Here is a 21341-nt window from a genome sequence, read left to right as displayed (position 1 = left end):
TGTTTAGATTTTCCTTCTCTATTGCACTCTAGATTGACTGTAGGGGGTCAAAATGTGGTGTGATAGAAATTGGTATCAGATCCAAGTTAAAAAAATCTAATTATTGTGACATCCTAATTATAGTATTCATAATTATAATTTGTTGGTGTTAATAAAAATTAGAATTGATGAGTAACTCATATTTAAAACACAAATGTGATATGAGTTAACCGTCTTAAATCGTGAATAGCATTGCAAAGCAATCTCACAAGATTTAACTTATTTTTTACCAAACAATTTTTAGGATTTAACCTTCTCAAGGTTTAGTAAATCCAAATTTAGAGGATTTACAAAATTCTACTTAAATTAAATCATTCATGCATCCAAATAGGCCCTAATGAAGACGAATCTTTGTTTTGAGTGAAGGAGTAGAGGAAATAAGATCCTCACAGATTCTTTTGGAGGGAAAAACACTAAGAAGATTTAGTGGCGTTGATACCATGAATAATAAAGCTGTGCACAAATTGCTTGCCCTTCTCTAGAAGGGTTTATTCATTATATAGAAAAGAATAAGTAACATACATTATAGTGGTTGAGTAATTTGCTCATCATATTTGTCCTTAATAAGATATAAAATGATTTTCTTTCTCATCTATGAATCTTTATATGTGAAAAGGTTGGATTAGTTCATGTGGCCGATTAGATTAGAGAGAGTCATCTTAGATGATTTTATCACATAAAACTTCGCCTTTTGATGACCCATTTAAGATAGTAGATTATTACATCTTGCTTATATTAAAAAAGGTAGAGGTAGACATAAAAAGACTTTGTTAGAAAGTATTGCAAATGACCTTTATTATTATATTTAAATGAAAATTGGACTCTTAATAGGACAAAATAGAGAAAAAAATTTATATAGCCGACCCCATGTAATAAAGACTTGTTGTTGTTGTTATATCTTTGAGTATTTATAGTTATATTTATTTATTATACCTATTCCTAATCATAATTTACAGGTAGTAATTGATATGACAATAAATGCCTACTTTAATGCATATCACAACAATATCTTGTCCAAGCATTCTTGATATGGGTATGAGGTGTGTCTAGGTTTCTAAAAATAAGATAAGTACAGGATTACTGGATCCGGACCAAAAGCCAACAAGCTTCCCCTCCTTTACTCTGCGTACATGTGCCAATGCACTTGCTATAATATGAAATAAGAAATAAGAAATAAGATGACATGCATGATAAATAAAGAATAGCCAAATATAAGACTTCAAAACAAATGAATATATCATTATGATTGTTCCTAAAAAATATTTTAGTATGTTTAGCAGATAATCATTCTCTAAACCCCATAAAATGATGCTCTTCGTAATTGAAGTGAACAATTAGGATAAAACAATGAAGATGAATAAGATTCTCTAGACCTGATGATTAAAAATTGGGCAAGTAAATTGCAAAATGCTCAGTGTAATATAATAAGATATTTCAGTTGCCGTATATAGTAGCTTTCTGCTAAGCGTGGTTCTTGCAGTTCGTTACGTAAGAATTTATCACCATTCTGGATCTATCAAGTACACACACATAAAAATTAAGAATGGGTATCAATGAAATTATGAAAAAGTAAAGGTTATTCAATAGATTAAATCTTTCAATTAAAAATTATAATTTATGTTGGTTAAGATTTAATGGGGTGAGAATGCCGGATATAAAGTATATATAAGCCAAGTTTCTATAGAAATGTGAATTGCTAAAGATTGTATGGTGTTGAAATCTCGTTATCTGACCATGTAAGTACAACCAATTCAATAGTATAAAATAAATTAGCTAAAGTAAGTACAAACTGACTTCACAAATTTTGTATGTTGATTACAGGGCAGGGAAATTTTGCAAAGCACTGTGGATCTGGTCCAGAACAACCTGAATTTAGAGGTACTAATTTTATTGCTACATCTTTGACTATTTGCAACTTTCTGAAGACTTGAGGACTTCAAAAGAGTTCAATGGTGCCAGTCTTCATTCAATTAATCTATGTTATCATTGATTTTTGTTCCTCGTACACTGCAGCATAAGAGTTTCGTGGAATAAACTTGCATGATTGACTTTTTTTTTTAATCATATTCGGGTAATTGGGAAACCTATTTATTTTAGTAAGCGTTCAATAAAACCACATTAGGGAGAAGCATGAGAGGCATGGTACATGACCTTGGAGGATCTCCCCCCACAAATCTAAGCTAATTATGTTTAGAATTTTCTAAGAATTATTAAAATTCTAGAAGGTTCTAGATCCTTCTTGAAGTTTTTGGAGGTTGGGGAACTCTTACAAGTTTTTAGAAGATAAGGAGGATGTTATTATTAAAACTCAAGTTCATATGAGGTTTACTTGAAATTTAAGCAGAAGACTTATTTGATTATTTGAATTACTTTTTTTTTTGAAAGTTTGATAGTTTTTTATTTTTTTTCCTTAAGCTTAATTAGATTTCGTTGACTTAAATTTGTTTAGGTTTAAATTTGACTCTTACATTTTTATGGATGGGAGGGCTCTAGGTGTAATTTTGAAGCTTGAAGAAAAGAATGAAGACACTACTGTAATATAAAAATGTTAATTTTAGAAATTATAAATAGTGATTTTAGGGAAAAAATTATTTTTGAAAAACTTAATGAGAAATATAATAAAGTATATTGTAGATTAATCTTAAAAATTGGAGTGAATTCTAAAGATGCATAAATGTAAGGCCTTTGATATATAGATGATATACTTATTGAGATTTTGAAAGTTATGATGAATATTTTAGTGATTTGTTTAACAAATTTTTTCAATGCAATTTTGAATATCAAGTGCATATGGAATGATAAGAGAAGTAGTTTATACAAATATCTAAAAGCAAAGGAAATATTCAAGATTATGTTAATTATAGATGAATTAAAATTTTGAGTTATATGATTAGAAAGGGCTTCAGAGAATTATGGAACATTGAGTAAAAAAATTACACACTTTTAAAGAATTAATTTGATTTCATGCTTGGACAATCTAATATGGAAGTACTTTTATGTTAAGATAATTAATAAAAAATAATAAAAAGCACATAAAGGATCTTTATATATTTTTTGTTGATCTTGAGAAGGAATATGATCAAGTATCGTGGAAATTGATTTGTTGCACATTATATATGGCCATAAAGGTGTGCCTACTTTGAAATTATTAAAAATCTCATTTGTTGTTGTTGGAAAGTTATCCTCCATGGATTATTGGATTGTTGTCAAGGGAAAGCTGTTTTATCCATGGATTATTGGGATGCTATCTTTTACTATGGAATCCAAAATTAAAAACACAATATAAATGGAATGTTAATGCTCACATATTATTAGATTCTTGTAGATATAAATCTTTTTTGTTGTAGATGGAAAGCTATCATCCATGGATTATTGGATTATTGTTGATGGAAAGCTATTCTATCCATGGATTATTGGGATGCTATAGATGGGAAGATCAAGGAATCAAAATTATTTTAACATTATAAGATAAGATGATGTTTATGTATGATAAGTTTAAATATCTTGCTTCTATTAGATAGAATAATGAAGATATAGATGGAATACAATGTTAAGAATTAAAGCTGGATGATTATAATGAAGAAATGCCACTATGTTATAAGAAGATTTATTTGAGAATTAAAGATAAATTTAATAAAATTGCAATTAAACTAATGGTATTGTATATATTTGAGTGTTGGGCAATAAAAAATATTAACATTCAAGTTGGGTGTGATAAAAATAAGAATGTTAAGATGGATATATGACATAATTAAATAAGATAGACCTTAGGTTACATGGATATAAGCTATTTAAATTATGATTTTTGAAGAATATATTTAATAGCTTATGCACTGCTAAACATGAATGAATGAAAACAAGCATTCATAAAGTGTCATGATCCGGCCTGGAAACTCAACATAGCTAGGTGGGAACGAAAAATCGGACGATAGTAACGATTCAATTCATATCATAAACAAATTAACATACAACTTCTCAAAACAACTGAAGAGCCACTATTACAAAATTTTCTCAAATACTTAACATTTGTATAAATCATAAATTATATGTTTTCATTTACACGCCGTCTTTTATAGACGTACTATTCCCTTTCAACCATTTTTAATTCTTTGAAGACTTACTGAATTATTAGTTGGATAGGTTGAGTTTACAAAGTTAAACTCAGTGAGTAACTTCTATAGGTATAACAATTAACCATGTATACAATATAATACATATAACCTTTGATATATGCTTATTCATTTAACATTTGATATACATTTTCTTTCTTTGTTTCCTTTCATTTCATTCATTCATATATCATATTGTTGACCCGTAACACAAAAAAAAGAGGGAGGAAATGTCGCGTACCTTCCCCATCCTGCATGCACGACTGGTGTCGTGTCTCCGTACGTCGTTCCCACTTCGAAGCCACACCCGACGTCGCATCGCCCACGACCTCTCCGCATCGTTAAAAGGAGGTGAGAGCGTTCGACCTCCCTTCCTCTCCCATTCGGTACCCTCTCTACTCCGACTTCGCCGACCCTTCTTCGCCTCCTTTAACTCTTGGGCCAACGCAGCGAGAGAGAGAGAGAGAGAGAGAGAGAGAGAGAGAGAGAGAGAGAGAGAGAGGGAGGGTTATTTTATTATTATATATTATTATTATATATTATTATTATTATTATTATTATTATTATTACTATTACTAATTAAAATTAATTTTTGTTAATTACAGCTAATTAACTTTAATAATGATTAGTTATAGTTAATGAATAATTAATTATGATTAAATATTTTAATTATATTTAATTGTTCTTAATGATAATCAATTAAAATTAATTAAATTGATTTTAATTAATTATTTTAATTATAGTCAATTATTATGATTAATAATTAGCTATAGTTAATTAAAATTAATTAAAATTTATTGTTTTAATTTTAATTGATTGTTATTAATTAAAATTAAAAATAATTAATTATTGTAATTATAGTTAATTATTATAATTATAATTAATTCTTTTTGTTAAAGAGGTAATTAGTTATAATTAATTAAAATTGATTTAAAAAAAAATGAGAGATGCACGCCCCTCCTCTTGCCTCTTGTCTCAAGCCACCGCCAGTCCGCCGGGTCTCCAAGGTATAATCTAAACTCAGATTTTTGCCATCAATGTTCGCAACGAACTAGCAAACCCCCTACGCGCTCACGTAGTGTTGTGGGGAGGGAAAGTAGCCTGATGCCTGCGACGAGGCGGACAATCGCCTAAAACCTGCTCTCGACGTTCACGAAGAGCTAGCAAACCTCCTACGCGCTCACGTAGCGTTGTGGGGAGGGAAACTAGCCCGACGCCTACGACGAGGCGGACAATTGCCGAAAGTCCTGTTCTCGACGTTGGTGACGAGCTAGTAAACTCCCTATGCGCTTACGTAGCTTTGTGGGGAGGGAAGCTAGCCTGACGCCTACGACGAGGCGGGCAGTCTCCTAAAATCCCATTCTCGATGCTTGCGACGGGCCGGCAAACGCCCTACGTGCTCACATAGCGTTGTAAGGAGGGAAACTGGTGCGACGCTTGGGATGAGATGGGTAATCCCCGGAGTGCTCACGTAGCGCGAGGGGAATAAAATAATAACAAAACAAAATACACCGTTAAACTCTCACCTAGCGGGCGGGGATAAAAATAAAATATGCGACCGCGGTGTCATTTTTTTGACACCTACCTGAAGCGCTCACGTAGCGTCGAGGGGAAGGTTACGTCTTGGTATTTTCCCCTAAACAGGTGAGATGCCGGGAGGTTGCCGAAATTTTCACTGAAATAGGGGACTTGGGCAGAATCTGAACAAGCTGAACTTGAACCCGGACCTGTTTGAACTCAAAAGAACAAGAACCTGCACTCAAATGAATATGAACAGTGGACTTAAGGACTTAAACTTCTTGAACCAATAAAGACCTGATTTTGACAATAAACTGAACACAAAATCAAGCCTAAATCAAACTTGAATGAACTCAAATTTAAATGAAATCAGATGTAAGTTTGGACTCGCAATAAGTGACAATGAAATTGGACTTAGACTTGAGTTGAATTTGAAACATGATTCAATCATTCGAACTCAAATAAGAATTTGAGTTGGACCACAAAGGACTTGCACTTGAATATGCAATTGCACTTGCAAGGACAACATGAGACTTACACACTTGGACTTGTACTCTGAACTCAAAACTAGATCAAGATGTGGATAACAATAACTTATGCATTTGAGCTTAAACTGTACGACGCCAAGTGAAATTTGGATTTGCAAGCATTAGATTCAAATCCGGATGAACCCAATATGGCAGTAGAAGACTTGAATGAATGTGGAAGACTCATACTGAGTTTGAAACTCAAGCCTGAATGAAACTGAACTTGGAATCAAATATATCCAAAGAATAGAGCCTGAATCATATACGAGGAAACTCAAACTACAAGACCTCAATGCATGAATTCCTACTTCGATCCCTATGAGATTGAGATGGCAACACTATCAGTCGATGGTAGAAAACCCGTCCCTACAAACAAATGCAAGATATCAGACCACCTGAGACTGGTGAAAGGTGGGTATGACATTGGTGCAAACGGCTCTTCTACGAATACTCCTAGGAGCTCATAGTAGATACAATGGTCCCCTGCAAATGAATACTTGTGGGTAACAACAGTAGGTATATTGTAAGTATAATGAACCACTGTGAACACAAATACGAATATCACATACGACAACGGTGATTAAGATCTATAAGTATTTCGAGTACAAGGGCAACTCGACGTACGAAAAAGAACACCCCATGGCAGAATGGAGTTGTTTGAGCAAATTCAAACTAAACTTCCTGGTGTTCTAAAATTCCTTCTCGATCCTATACTCAGGAAGGAAAATAACTCTGGCATCCACAAATATCAGAAATATCAAATCCACTACACTGATGATCTTAAAAGGAGTTCTCTTTAAAGCAACAAACTTCAAAGTCCAGAAGAACCCCCCGGTGAATGAGAAAGGGGGGAGTCAACATCAAGGTGGTAAGGTGCCTCACCGCACCAGATGCTACGCCACCGGATCTGCAACACTTGTACAAGCAGACAGAAGGCGTCTACAATATACAACGCACCGCCACCGGATCTGCAACACTTATGCAAGTAGATAGAAGGCGTCCACAATCTACAACGCACTGCCACTGGATTCGCAATACTCATATTAGCGGACAGAAGGCGTGTATAAGCTCTCAAATAAAATGTTGTGTACCCACACGACGATTACTTGCACAATTACAATTATTTCAAAGTACCCCTGCATGTGTACTATAAATTGTATACACATAGGTACACTAAAGGGGAAAAAATAATCTCGACCTGTATGGGCCTCGGCGAGCATGTTGTAGGAACACACGTGACGTCTAGGGATGCTGCGCGGGTCGATAAGTAAATTCAGGTTCGAACCTGATCATTCTATATAGATTAATAGGAGTCGACAGAGTTCGAACAATCAAACAAATACACGGTTGTGGCGACTGGTGTATTTATTTCAATACATTTATATTAGGCATTCAAGGCCTATAATCAAGAGAATTCACAAACAAAAGCATGAAGCCTACAAAATCCGATCCTCCTATGCAGATAAATAGGAATATTTATTTTGTATATTCATATTAGGCCTTCAAGATCTTTAACAAAGAAAATTCACAAATAAAGGCACGAAGCCTACGAAACCCAATCCCCTATCGGCAGGTTGATAGGGTCGACAAGGTTTAGTCAATGAATGACCCAACACCCCGATGATGGTCGTGTTGAATGCAAATCTTAACCGGAGGGGTCCATTCCAAATACTTCAAATGCCCACCAAAAATCCAAAATCCCAATGAAATTCCAAATCCAAAAATATTTAAAATTTGAAATAAATCCATCAAAACACTTAAAAGCAAAATTCATCCACCCTCCGCAACAGTTTGCCGAGGTAGACAAATCAAAATAAAACTTCAGCTCACAAAGAGCCAAATGCTTAGTCGAAAATATCACTAGGATCCATTCTCAAACAATCTCCTGCCAATAAGGACGTGGTGCGTAGGGGTGTAAACGAGTCGAGTCGAGTTTAGGCTTTATCGAGCTCAGCTCGTTACTCAAAAAGCAAGCTCGAACTCGAGCTCGAGCTCGAGTCGAGCTGGACAGGCGAGCTCAAGCTCGTTCCGCGGTAAACGAGCTCGAGACGGCTCGCGAGCCGGCTCGGTTTCAGTTTGGAATTTTCCCGCCTAAGCAATCAGCGGTTCATGGCTCTCGTTCCGCGGTAAACGAGCTCTATTTTTCATTTGACTCGAAATGAGTCCGACTTTTTTTTTCCGCCTAAGAAATCAGCTGTCAAGTTGGCAGCAACTTTTTTTTTTCCCAAAACCAAAAAGCTGGCAGCCTTGTCTTGGAACTCACATACCTATATTATAATATACTTTATACATTACTTTAATTAAAGCAACGGCAGATATCTTGTCAAAGCATATATTAATATATTTAATATATTATTTTAATTAACTTATCTATTCATTAACATATATTTTAATATATTATAATATATAATATATATTATTTTAATTAATAAATATTTAACGAGCCAGCTCGCGAGCTTACGAGCCGATCTGGCTCAAGCTCGAACTCGAGCTCGTTTATCATTCGAGCTCGATTATAGGCTCGAGCTCGAGCTCGAAGCTCGATAAGCTCGGCTCGCGAGCTCGTTAACGAGTCGAGTTCGAGCCGGCTCACGAGTCGGCTCGGTTACGTATCTGATCGATGACTAGCCTTAATCGAAAGTTCTCTCTCATTATCGGGAGGGGTAATTAACTATAGGGGCTTGCGCCTATAGGAAACCAGAACTCAGATCATAAAGTCCTCACAAAATGAGGGCGAATTCTCTGGGTAGTGTCTTATCTACAAATCCATCTGCTTTCCAAAATTTACCCCGGAACTTATTCCGTTAAAACTCCCTCGCCGCAAAGCAAAAAACAAATCAGTGCAGGCGGGGAGGCTGGGGCCGAATTTTCGGAGCCCACACATATCATATGTATTTATAATATTTATAACACTTTAACATGTATTCCTTTTCCATTAACATGTATTCCTTTTTCAATTTAATTAGTTCAGGAGTATCGTCTAAATGGACTAAAGGTACACTCTTTCATTTAACGTGTATGAGTACATTGCTTCCCTAGCTAGTACCATATGGGAGTGAATTATAATTTATATGCATTTTCTTTTCTCTTTTTCATTTATTTATTTATGTTTTATAGTTTATATCATTTCATTAACATTTATTTATTTGCATTCTTATATGTATATACATTCCTATAAGTATATAAATATTGTATATATATGTATACTTTTCAACTTCACTTTTCATTTCCTTTATATTTATTTTCTTTGCATGTATTTCTTTTACATATTTATATACTTTCATATTCTTATAATATTTCAATCATTTTCAGTTAGAATAATTTCTATATCAATCTATGCATTTGAATTTACATTGCCTCATTCATGATAGCCTCCAAAAAGAAGTAAAACAATTATATGAACTACTCATTTCAATTTGAAATGAAGATAAAATATTGAAATTTTTCACAACTATATTTACCCACTTTTGTTTCCTCTTCCAATTTTCGTCTTGTATTGAGAACCTTTATTTGTTCACAATAATATAATAATATAATTAATATTAAATCCCAATTTGAATGTCTCAACAAACATTTGATTTCTTCTATATAAAATTACCTCACAATAGTTTCCCTTGCAAATTTGCTTCTTTCACTGTCCGACTTGCTGTAATTCAATTCTTCCTACAACAATAATTTCTTCAATTTGAAAATGAGAATATACATTCTTATCTAAATAGAACTTAATTGATAGTTTACTTACTTTACGTAACTTCTAGAAGAAAAGAATTTCTGAGTGCTTTTCTATTTTCTTAGAATCTCATCCTTTCCGCTTCCAATTTCTTCTTTTATCTTCAATTAAATATTCCTTGCTGATTAGATGAAGAATTATCGAAAGATTTATACAAAAATGAAAAACAAACTTTCTCCTTCTTTCTCTCTATCGTTTATCTTGTTCACTGCTATCTCTTCTTATTATCCACTTCCTTTAGCGATAAAAATAAAAAGTAGTTAAGAGAAGTTGGTAAAAATTATCCCCAAATGCTATCACTCTTAAAATAGCGAAATGAACCGCCTAGATTTGGTCCGGGTTCGTGTGGGTGTCGCCTAGGTCGCGATTGCCTGTTCCTCCCTCTTCTATTGAATTCAAATTTAATTGATGCAGGCCGGTTTAGTTGAAATGGCCTAGCTAGACTGGTCTTTATAATATCCCCGTATAAAAATTTCGTCCTCTAAATTAAATCAAGTATAAGAAAACATACCTTAATTAAATAGATGAGGATATTGACTTTTCATTTCTGCTTCTTTCTCTCAAGTGATACCTTTATATGTTGCATGTTTTCATAAAATCTTTATAAAAGATATCTCCTAATTCCTCAATCGTGTCACATCATTGTCCAATATTCTTTTAAGTTCTACAACATATTTTAGGTCAGGCTGCAAGTCAATTAATTGAATTCGATTGGATTCTCTTTGACTCATCTGACACATACTTTCGAAGTACTGATATGTGAAACACCTTATGAATTCCTTGCATATACACTCGCAGATCCAATCTGTAGGTCATTTTTCCAATCCTCTCAATGATTTCAAACGGACCTATGAATTATGGGCTCAATTTTCCTATCTTCCCAAATCATTATACACCTTTCATTGGATTGACTTTAAGAAAAACAAATTCTCTTATTTCAAACTCATATGGCCTGTGTTTTGCATCATAATTTTTTTGTTTCCTATCTTGTACTGCCTTTAATCTATCTATGATCAATCGAATTTTTATAGTAATATTATCCACTAGTTCAGTACAAATTATTTTTTTCTCCTATTTCCATCTAACATAAAGGTATCCTGCACTTTCTTCCATAGAGAGCTTCATACGGTGCCATTTCAATACTAGACTGAAAACTATTATTGTAAGTAAATTCAATCAACAGTATGTGAGTTGCCCAATTTCCTCCAAAGTCTAAAACACAACTATAGTAAATCCTCCAAAGTTTGAATTGTTCTTTTTTATTGCCATCTGTCTGAGGATGAAATGTTGTACTGAAAGTTAATCTGGTACCCAACTTCTTGAATTTTCTTCCACAATTGAAAAGTGAATCCGGCATCTCTATTAGGACTATAGATTTTGGAATTTCATGCAATCTCACAATTTCATCAACATATATCTTTGCCAATTTTTCTACCAAATCTATCTGTTTAGTTGATAAGAAATGAGTTGACTTGGTTAATCTATTAATAATAACCCATATAACATCCTGACTTTGCCTTAACTTTGGTAATCCAATCACAAAATCCATTGCAATTTCTTTCCATTTCTCCTCAGGTATAGGTAAGGGTTGTAGTTGACTACCTGGCTTTTGATGTTCTGTATTAATCATTTGACATGGAATATATTTTTCCATAAATTATGCAACACTCATTTATAATCCTGACCAATAAAACAATCCTCTCAGTTCTTGATACATTTTTTGTACTGTCTGGATGAATTTCATAGTTAGAGAGGTGAGCTTCTTGCAATTTCTCCTCTTAAATTGTTAACATTTGGAATATAGATTTTGCCTTTATAGTTTAACAATCCTTTATCATCAAATACAAAATTATCTAACTGTCTTGCTAGTACTTTTTTGATGATGTCTTGAAATTTTACATCTTGATGTAATGAACTAAATATTATATCCTTCAAAGTGGATTATATCACCAACTAATTTAATAACATGTCTTTAGTATCTTTCTAACTAACTACTGAAATCTATAATCTTTCCATGCCTCTGATTATCTGCTTCTGTTCGGTGATTAGCCAATTTGCATATCTAAGAATTTTTCTGCTAAGTGCATCTGCCATGACATTTGTCTTTCCAGTATGATACTATATATCCAAATCATTATCTTTGATGAGCTCAAACTACCTTCTCTGCCTCAAATTAAGTTATTTTTGATTGAAAATAGTTTTAAGACTCTTATGATCTATAAACACTTTACATCTAACACCATATAAATAATTTATTCATATTTTGAGCGCGAAAATCACAATGGTTAATTTTAAATGATGCGTGGGATAGTTTTTTTAATGAACTTTCAATTGACTTGAAGCATATGCCACCACTCTACTATGCTGCTTTAATACACATCCAAGTCCCCTCAGCAAAGCATCACAAAAAATTTGAAATTTTTTTGAACCTGATGGAATTGTTAAAATTGGGGCAGTCATTAAACAAATTTTCAGCTTTTGAAAAGTTCCTTCACACTGATCATTTCATTCAAATTTTAGTGCCTTTTGAGTTAATCTGGATAACAACATTGCAATCAGAGAGAATCCTTCTACAAATATGTTGTAATTATCAGTATGACCTATAAAATTCCTCACCTCTGAAATTGTTTTTGGCCTTGGCTACTTAGCAATGGCTTGAATTTTATTTTTATCAACATAAATGCCTTCACCTCTAATCACAGGCTCAAGGAAGTTTACACTGCTCAACCAAAATTCACATTTTGAAAATTTTGCGTATAATTTGTTCTCTTTAAGCATTTGCAACACTACGCGCGGATGACTCGAATGACTCTTTTCATCTCTTGAATAAATCAAGATATCATCTATAAACATAATTATAAATATGTTCAGGAATGGTTTGAAAATTCTATTCATCAAATCCATAAATGTAGTTGGGGCATTTGTCACTTCAAATGGCATTACAACCATAGCTGTCAATGGCGCAAAATAGCGCGCGCCATGGCGCACGGTGCGGCGCGGCGCACCTACGGTGCCATGATCATGGCGAGGCGCACGTGTTTAAAATAGCACGCGCTATTTGCGCCACATGTGAGCCATGACGCATTGCGCACGACGCAAAATAGGGCGCCAAATTGTTTTTAAATTATGGTATACTTATGAATACTTTTTATACCGCTAGTTACATGCTCGGTACAGCTCGATACAACTAGGTACACGCTCGGTATTGCTAAGTACATGCATGATACCGCTCGGTACATGCTCGGTACCGCTCGGTACATGCTCGGTACCGCTCTGTACATGCTTTGTACCACTCGGTACAGCTCGGTACAATTAGGTACACGTTCGGTATTGCTAAGTACATGCATGATACCGCTCGGTACCGCTATGTAAATGCTCGGTACCGCTCGGTACATGCTCGGTACCGCTAGTTACATGCTTTGTACCACTCGGTACAGCTCGGTACAACTAGGTACACGCTCGGTACTGCTCCCTAATTTCCATACAAACGAACTTCAAAATTTCTCTTACAAATAAATTTTGTTCCCGGGGCGTTGCCCCCGGAAACCCCCGCAAGGTCGAACCCCGCCAGGGGGCAGCGCCCCCTTGGACCCCCCGTCAACCCCCATATTATGTTTCTTAGACAATATTATGTTTCTTTTGTCTAAATTTGTTTGCTTTTAGGTGATCATAAAATGTCAGATTCAGTTCTTATAGGATTATGAAGTAGTGGTACCGAGGGTGATGAAGAGGATTATGAAGTAGGAGACAATGTTGAAGAAGATAATGAAGCTTTTTTAACATTTGCTGATGATGATGATTCCCAAGAAGAGTAGATTAAATTCTTATTTGATTTTTTAAAAAAAAGATTGTTGTATTTGAATTATGAGATATTTGAATGTTACTTAGTCGAACTTATATATGTTATAGTTGTCTTTTATTATTATGATAGCTTGTCTTTCATTTTTAATAATATTTCATATTCATGCTTATTATTTTATAGTTTTTATATAGCTTGCGCCATGTTCAAAATAGCGCGCGCCGCACCGTGCGCTATGCGCCATGGCTCCAAATGGACCTTTGCGCCATGGTGCGCCATTCACCGTTAACAGGTATGATTACAACAAACTCATAGTGACCATATTTGATTCTGAAAGCAGTTTTAACTATATCCTTCTCCTTAATGCTTAGTTGATGGTATCCTAAACGCAAATAAATTTTAGAGAAAATTGTAGCTCTCTCCAGTTGATCAAATAGATCATCTATTCTGGACAAAGGACATTTGTTCTTAATAGTAAGCTTATTCAATTATCTGTAATTTATGCACATTTTGAAACTCCCATCTTTCCTTTTTACAAACAAAACTGGAGCTCTCCATACGAGGAACTTGGCTTGATAAACCCTTTATGTAGCAATTCTTGAAGTTGGCTTTTTAACTCTTGTAATTCCTTAACTTCCATTATGTAGGGTGCCCTTGCCAGTAGTTCTGAACCCGGTAACAATTCAATAGAATAATATATTTCTCTTTCTGGTGGTAATCCTGACAAATCATCTAGAGAAAACTTCTGGATATTCTTTGATTACAGGTATCTCTTTCAGCTCTTTAACTTTCTTATTTGAATCCTTTACTTGAGCAAAAAAACACTAACATTTTTTGGATACAAATTTGAAAACTTTTATATTAGTGATGATCATCGACGAAATTTCTCTATCTCTATAAAATTTACATTCTTCTTCTCTCGGAAAATGAAATTTGACAATTTTCTTAATGTGGTATATGATCGTAAAATGATTTGATAATAAATCCATTCCTAATATCATATCAAATTTTTACAATGGTAAAACATTTACTGTTGCTTCAAATTCTCTTTCATTTATTTTGAAAGACACTTGACATACAATAACATTCATAATAGACCCATTTAATATTAAAACTTTTAAAGTTATATTTGTTTCATAAACATTCAACCCATTTTAGATTACATCAACCATTTTAGAGAAATGGTCAACCACTACACAAATCGAATCATGTTTTCTAGAAGTCTTTGGTAATCCAAGGACGAAGTCCATACTTATGTCCTGCTAAGGGAAATTAATGTAATCAAAAATTTGGGAAGTTCCTCAAATTTTTGATTACAAAAAGTGACTCTTCCTAGATAATAGAAGATTACAAGGACTCACAAAAACTAGACAAATTAAACACAAAAACAAACTTATATAATAAAAAGATTATTACAATCTTGGACACTTACAAATGCCATAATAAAGACACCTAAGGTAGCTTTGCCATTCGTCGAGAAGAAGGATACAAGTGGAATGGTACTTGCGGAGAGAAGAAGGAGGCAAGAAGACCAAGACGAAGATAGGAGAAGCTCGCAAGCCTTCCTAAGAAGTAGAAGAAGAAGAAGTGGAACAAGCTTGCAAGCTTTTCCAAAAAACCCCCAGGTTTTATCTCCAAAAATCATATTTTTCACCATTCTTTGCCTTAAAAAATCATCTACTATATATGGGCAAGAGAGGGGAACCAAATAGCCATATGATGGGGACATCAGATCATCATGGAAAGTTTACCAGCGACGTGGCCGCCGATCTACGGCCACGATCGATTCGTTATATTTTTGAGGCGATGTATTTTATTTTCATGCTATTTATTATTTGCTTATGTGTGTTTATTTATTTTCCCTTTATACCCTTTTGTATGGGAGTGGTCATGTGCCTAAGGGCATTTGTGTCATGTCAGTTAGAGTCTTTTGTATGAGGCTTTTTAAAGCCCCTTTGTTTTATTTTCAAGGGAATGAATGATTGCTTACTGAAATTCTTTCTTGCATGAGCATGGTGTGCTTGAGAGTTCTAATGGAGAGAGCTTCCTAGGAGAGGAAGAAGTTTGACGCAATACCCACCAACCTAGATAAGTCGGGTTCGTGGTTTCTTTCGTTTATCTTGTTCTCTTCCCTTTTTGTTGTTTCTCCCATACATCATTCCCCACCTTCGTTTAATCGCCGGATTCTAACTTTACCTGAAAACCCTCTCCTTTCCCCATCCACCACCCACGGCCAAACCTCCACCCGAGCCCCATACCACCGGTCTTGGCTCCCCAAATCGCCGGCCTTGGCCTCCTTGCCGCCAACCACCTTCCTTTCCCTCCATCTTTTATTTGTTTCCTATTTTGATTTAATATATTTGGAATATATTTGAATTTAAATTTAAAATATTTGAATTTCAAAATATTCCCTAATATACTCTCTCTATTTTAGGAAAGTGTTCACACCTCATTCAAATCAATTTCTATTTGATTTGGATTTAAAATCTTCTGTTCCTAATTTGCATATCTTAATCTGGCATGCATTAAATAATTATCTCAAGCCTTTTTTTTTTAACTGCCGCCGGCCTCCCCATTAAATTTAGAATAGAAAATCTGCCTTAAAGCCAATTTATTCTCTTTGGAAATATTTCCAACCTGAGAATTCTGTTTGGTCGAAAATCCCAAGCCCCATCCTCGTTTATTTCGGCTCAGTCATTACTTTCTTTATTTTTGGAATTAAGCCCTACCGCCTCTCATGCTCCACCGCCTCCCTCCTCTCTACTAATTGCTCCAAACGGATTCTCCAGTGCAAAACCTGAAGCTTGGAATTTATTCTCAGCCTTGTCATCTCCATGAAGGCGTGACTCTTCCCAATCTTCTCTAAATCCTATTCTACTAAAATCTGGAAAATTCATATCAGATTTTTTTGTAGAAATCTGAACTGTTTTCAGATTTTGATAGGAAGAGATATCCTCAAATCTACTTTCTTCGACGTGAATCCAAGAGTGGACCATACCGTCGAAGATTACTTGGAGCGGACATTAATCTACTTGGTGGAAGCTATCGACAAGCATTTTGAAGGCATTGAGTGGAGGATCTCTACATCCTCTTGACGACGGTCAACTTTCTCACTTTGCTCTTTTCCTTTCTTTTAGTCTAACTTCTCTTTGATTTGATTGTAGTCACGACGGCGTCCCCAAGTGCTCTTGCTAAAGCTTAGTTATCATAGGTCTTGAGCGAACTTTCAATGCATCCTAATTCTCGTTGTTAGATTAGGGATTAATTTGAAGACTACTACTTTGTTTTGTTCTATTTTCTTATTTGTCTTGAAATGTTCAAATCTTGGAGCATGTGATTTAGCCTAAGCAAAATTATCTCCTTGAATGTTTTAGTCGTTGTTGATAATTGCTAGTAATTTTATTCTAAAATTATTCTAATCTAAGAGTTGTGCAATGTCGGAATGAATCCATAAGCATCTCATCCGTTTAGTCCTACATCACCATATCACCTCCAAATAAGCCAATAAGATTTAAAGAAAAGAAAGGTTAGCAGGCAGTTCAACAATTCCCAAACAGCACAGCAAAACAGAGGAGGGAACTCACAGGAACCAAGCAGAAAACCCACGGAACCGAGCAGAGAACCGCGAAACCGAGCAGCCCAGCACGGAACCAAGCAGCCAGTCACGTGAACCAAAAGGGCAAGGCACGGGAAATCACCCAGCACAGGAAAATGAGAAAAAAAGGGGGAGGAGAAGAGGCAAGTTCTACTCCAAAATAAATCCAAGATTTAATTGCAAACCTTTTTGAATTAATGAGCTAGGAAGTGCAATAAATCCCCCAATCATTGAGCTAAACTTCAGCTCAACATTAATGAGCTAAAACTAAGTAAAATTCCAGCATTTTGAGCTAATTACCATGTAACCAAGGCTCATTCGAGAACACCAGAAGTCCAAGGGTCAAAACAAATTCTCGTCTTGTTTTGACCCCCCCTTTGCATGCATTAGATACTCCCCTTCTTGAAAAACTCTTCTCCCGATGAGTTGTCTTTAGATTTCTTTTGAGGAGGCGAAGAAGGCGCTTCAAGTTCTTGAATTTTTGGCTCGTATTTCTTCAGGATTTCTTCTTGCTCTTTCTCGAATTGATCTGGAAGAAATTTCTTCCTTTTCTCGAATTTCTCATCACATAAGAACATGTGATATTGAAGTTTGTACAACTCATTTTGTAGCGGATCAGTTGAACTTTCTTCCGTTGGAACCCATCTATCCATTGTAATTTGGACTTCACGATATTCTGGATGATTTTCTTCCACCACCGGATTATTTGGCTGATTTTGATTTTCCATTTTTCTAAAAAGACTCAAAAAAGAAACTTAGACTCAAAGAAAGAAAGACTCAACCTAAAGAAACTTAGACTCTCACAACAACTGCTATGACTTATCAAGACTTTACTCGATAAACCGAGATAAGAACTTGCTCTGATACCAAATTGATGTAATCAAAAATTTGGGAAGGGCCCCAAATTTTTGATTACAAAAAGTGACTCTTCCTAGATAATAGAAGATTACAAGGACTCACAAAAACTAGACAAATTAGACACAAAAACAAACTTATATAATAAAAAAGATTATTACAAACTTGGACACTTACAAATGACACAATAAAGACACCTAAGGTAGCTTTGCTATTCGTCGAGAAGAAGAATAACAAGTGGAATGGTACTTGCGGAGAGGAGGGAAGAAGACCAAGACGAAGATAGGAGAAGCTCGCAAGCCTTCCCAAGAAGAAGAAGAAGAAGAAGAAGTGGAACAAGCTCGCAAGCTTTTCCAAAAAATCCTCAGGTTTTATCTTCAAAAATCATATTTTTCACCATTCTTTGCCTTAAAAAATCATCTACTATATATAGGCAAGAGAGGGGAACCAAACAGCCATATCACCTCCAAATAAGCCAATAAGATTTAGAGAAAAGAAAGGTTAACAGACACTTCAAAAATTCCCAAACGGCACAGCAAAACAGAGGAGGGAACTCACGGGAACCAAGCAGAAAACCCACGGAACCAAGCAGAGAATCGCAGAATCGAGCAGCCCAGCAAGGAACCAAGCAGCCAGCCGCAGAACCGAACAGCCAGTCACGGGAACCAAAGGGGCAAGACACGGGAAATCACCCAGCACAGGGAAATGAGAAGAAAAGGGGAAGGAGAAGAGGCAAGTTCAACTCCAAAATAAATCCAAGATTTAATAGCAAACTTTTTGAATTATTGAGCTAGGAAGTGCAATAAATCCCCCAATCATTGAGCTAAACTTCAGCTCAACATTAATGAGCTAAAACTAAGTAAAATTCCAGCATTTTGAGCTCATTACCAAGTAACTAAGGCTCATCCGAGAACACCAGAAGTCCAAGGGTCAAAACAAATTCTCGTCTTGTTTTGACCCCCCCTTTGCATGCATCAATGGTCCATTTCCTCCCTTGTTCCAAAACTTTTGATGCCTCTTGGATCGCGAAATTATACTTCGATGAGATTGTTAGACTTCACGGACTACCCAAAATCATAGTGTCGGATCGAGACGTCAAATTAACTTGTTTTTTTTTGGAAAACTTAATGGAACAAAATGGGTACCAAACTTCAATTTTTCACTGCCTTTTACTCGCAAACTGATGAGCAAATAGAAGTTGTGAATAGGAGTTTTGGAAACCTCTTAAGGACTTCGATGGGAGAACATATTAGAGATTGCCTCTCCAAACTTCCTATAGTTGAGTTCACTTACAACAATTATGTTAATCGAACCACAGGTCTAAGTCCCATTGAAATTGTGTACGGATACCAACCTAGGCAGCTTATAGATTTGATCCCTATGTATCCTAAGTTAAGAGCATATGAATCTGCATTTGCATTTGCATCAAATCTCCATGAATTGCATAAGGAAATTAATAAAAAATTGAATAAACAATGCTAATTATAAACTTAATGTGGATATTAAGAAAAGATTTAAATAATTCAAGGTTGGAGATTTTGTAATGGTACGGATTCGTCCATAGCGGTTCTCATAAGGGACCGTTAAAAAGTTGCATGCTCCCATAAGGGACCATTAAAAAGTTGCATGCTAGAAGTGCATGACCTTTTAAAATAATTTAAAAAATAAATAATAATGCTTATGTGCTAGACTTTCCTGAAGGTTTTAACATGAATCTTATGTTTAACTTCGAAGATCTAGTAGCCTTTGATGGACCAGAGTTTAATCCCACAAATCCACTAAATATTGAGCCTTGTGTGACCTTACCTGGTGAGAATCCTAGCCTACTCTTAAATATCCATACTTTATCTAATGCGAAGAAAATTGAAGGAATACATAGTAATGAAATCATCTCCACTAACGATGGTGAGCGCCAAAGGTATTTAGTTTAATGGAAAGGGGAACCGGAGACGGAGAACACATGGATAGATCGTGATGAGCTACAAAGATTGGACCCTGATCTTTTAGAGCTGTACGAGAGTTCCCGAGGCATTTGCTCAACGAGATCTAGCTTTCTCCCATCGAGGGAGAATGATGAGGATATCAGTAGGAAATTTTGACGCGTCTACCATCGGAGGAATTGTAGATCGATGGCTACGATTCACAGTCTCTATTTATGGTGCATTTATGTATTTTTTATTTATATTTCAGTTTTGACCATTATACCCTTGTGAGGGTTTTCTTTTATGTTGTAGCCCTGAGGACATTTTAGTCTTTGATCTTCTTTATTTTGGAGGCTTATATAGTAAGGCCTTAGTCATTGTATTAGGGTTAATGATTGATTAATGAAAATTTCAATTTTTATTCTTCATCTCTTTGAAAGCACTTGAGAGAAGATAACACTAGGAGAGGGCCAAGCAATACCTATCAGCTGCCGGTAGAGACCGGGCTCGTGGTTCGTAACCGTTTTATTCCTCATTCCTCGTTTCTCTTCCTTACAACTGTCGACCACCTTGCCTTTAACCCCTACCGCTGGCCACCTGACCCCACTCCACCTCAAGTTGCCGGCCCCTCCTCCCATACCCTCAACCGTACGGCTCCCTAGCCTCACCGTCACCCCCTCCCTTCACCGAACCTAGCCCAGTTCTTCAAGCCGCCGTCCTACAAATCCCAAGCCCCAAGCCGTCGGCCTACCCATCCCCATCCCCTTGATTCCCCTTCAATCACCCCTTTTATTACTTTCCTAATTTAATCATTACTAATTTGGAAAGTTTCATAATTCAAATTTAAATGAATTTGAAATTTGTAATCTTTCCTAATTTGCCTACACCTATTTAGGAAGCTCCCCTGATTGATTTCAATCCGAAATTAATAATGATTTAATGCCAAATCCTACATTCATTGTATTTAGACCATTCATTGAATGTAGACACTTCCCAAATCCCTTCCCTCTATTGCTCATGGATGTACCCCTCCCTCTCTCCATTCTTAATTAAATTCCTTACACTTATTGCCCCAATCAAGGCCCCATCTAGGTGGTCTGCCGCCTCCCTCTCCCCCAATTAGTGGGAATTCAAAATTTAAATATTCCCTCCTTTTCCACTTACAAAAATCTGAAATTAAATTCATATTTTAATTGATTACATCCTCTCCACATAAACTAAAAGCTGAAAATTCAAGAGGCCTCATC

The 21341-nt window shown here is 35.5% G+C and overlaps 1 protein-coding gene across 2 annotated transcripts in view; it reads left to right on the top strand.

Moving 5' to 3' along the window:
* LOC110098665 (DNA polymerase alpha catalytic subunit) overlaps positions 1–21341 on the top strand; it is a 51781-nt gene that overhangs the window by 9643 nt on the left and 20797 nt on the right. For both annotated transcript variants that reach the window (XM_028693714.1, XM_020825562.2), the window contains exon 17: positions 1861–1917. In XM_028693714.1, coding sequence (XP_028549547.1) covers positions 1861–1917 — 57 coding nt within the window. The remainder of the gene's footprint in view (positions 1–1860; positions 1918–21341) is intronic.

Source organism: Dendrobium catenatum, unplaced genomic scaffold (genome assembly GCF_001605985.2).
Source record: "Dendrobium catenatum unplaced genomic scaffold, ASM160598v2 fragScaff_scaffold_338, whole genome shotgun sequence".
Taxonomy (NCBI): Eukaryota; Viridiplantae; Streptophyta; class Magnoliopsida; order Asparagales; family Orchidaceae; genus Dendrobium; species Dendrobium catenatum.
This window is presented reverse-complemented; position numbering and strand designations above follow the sequence as displayed.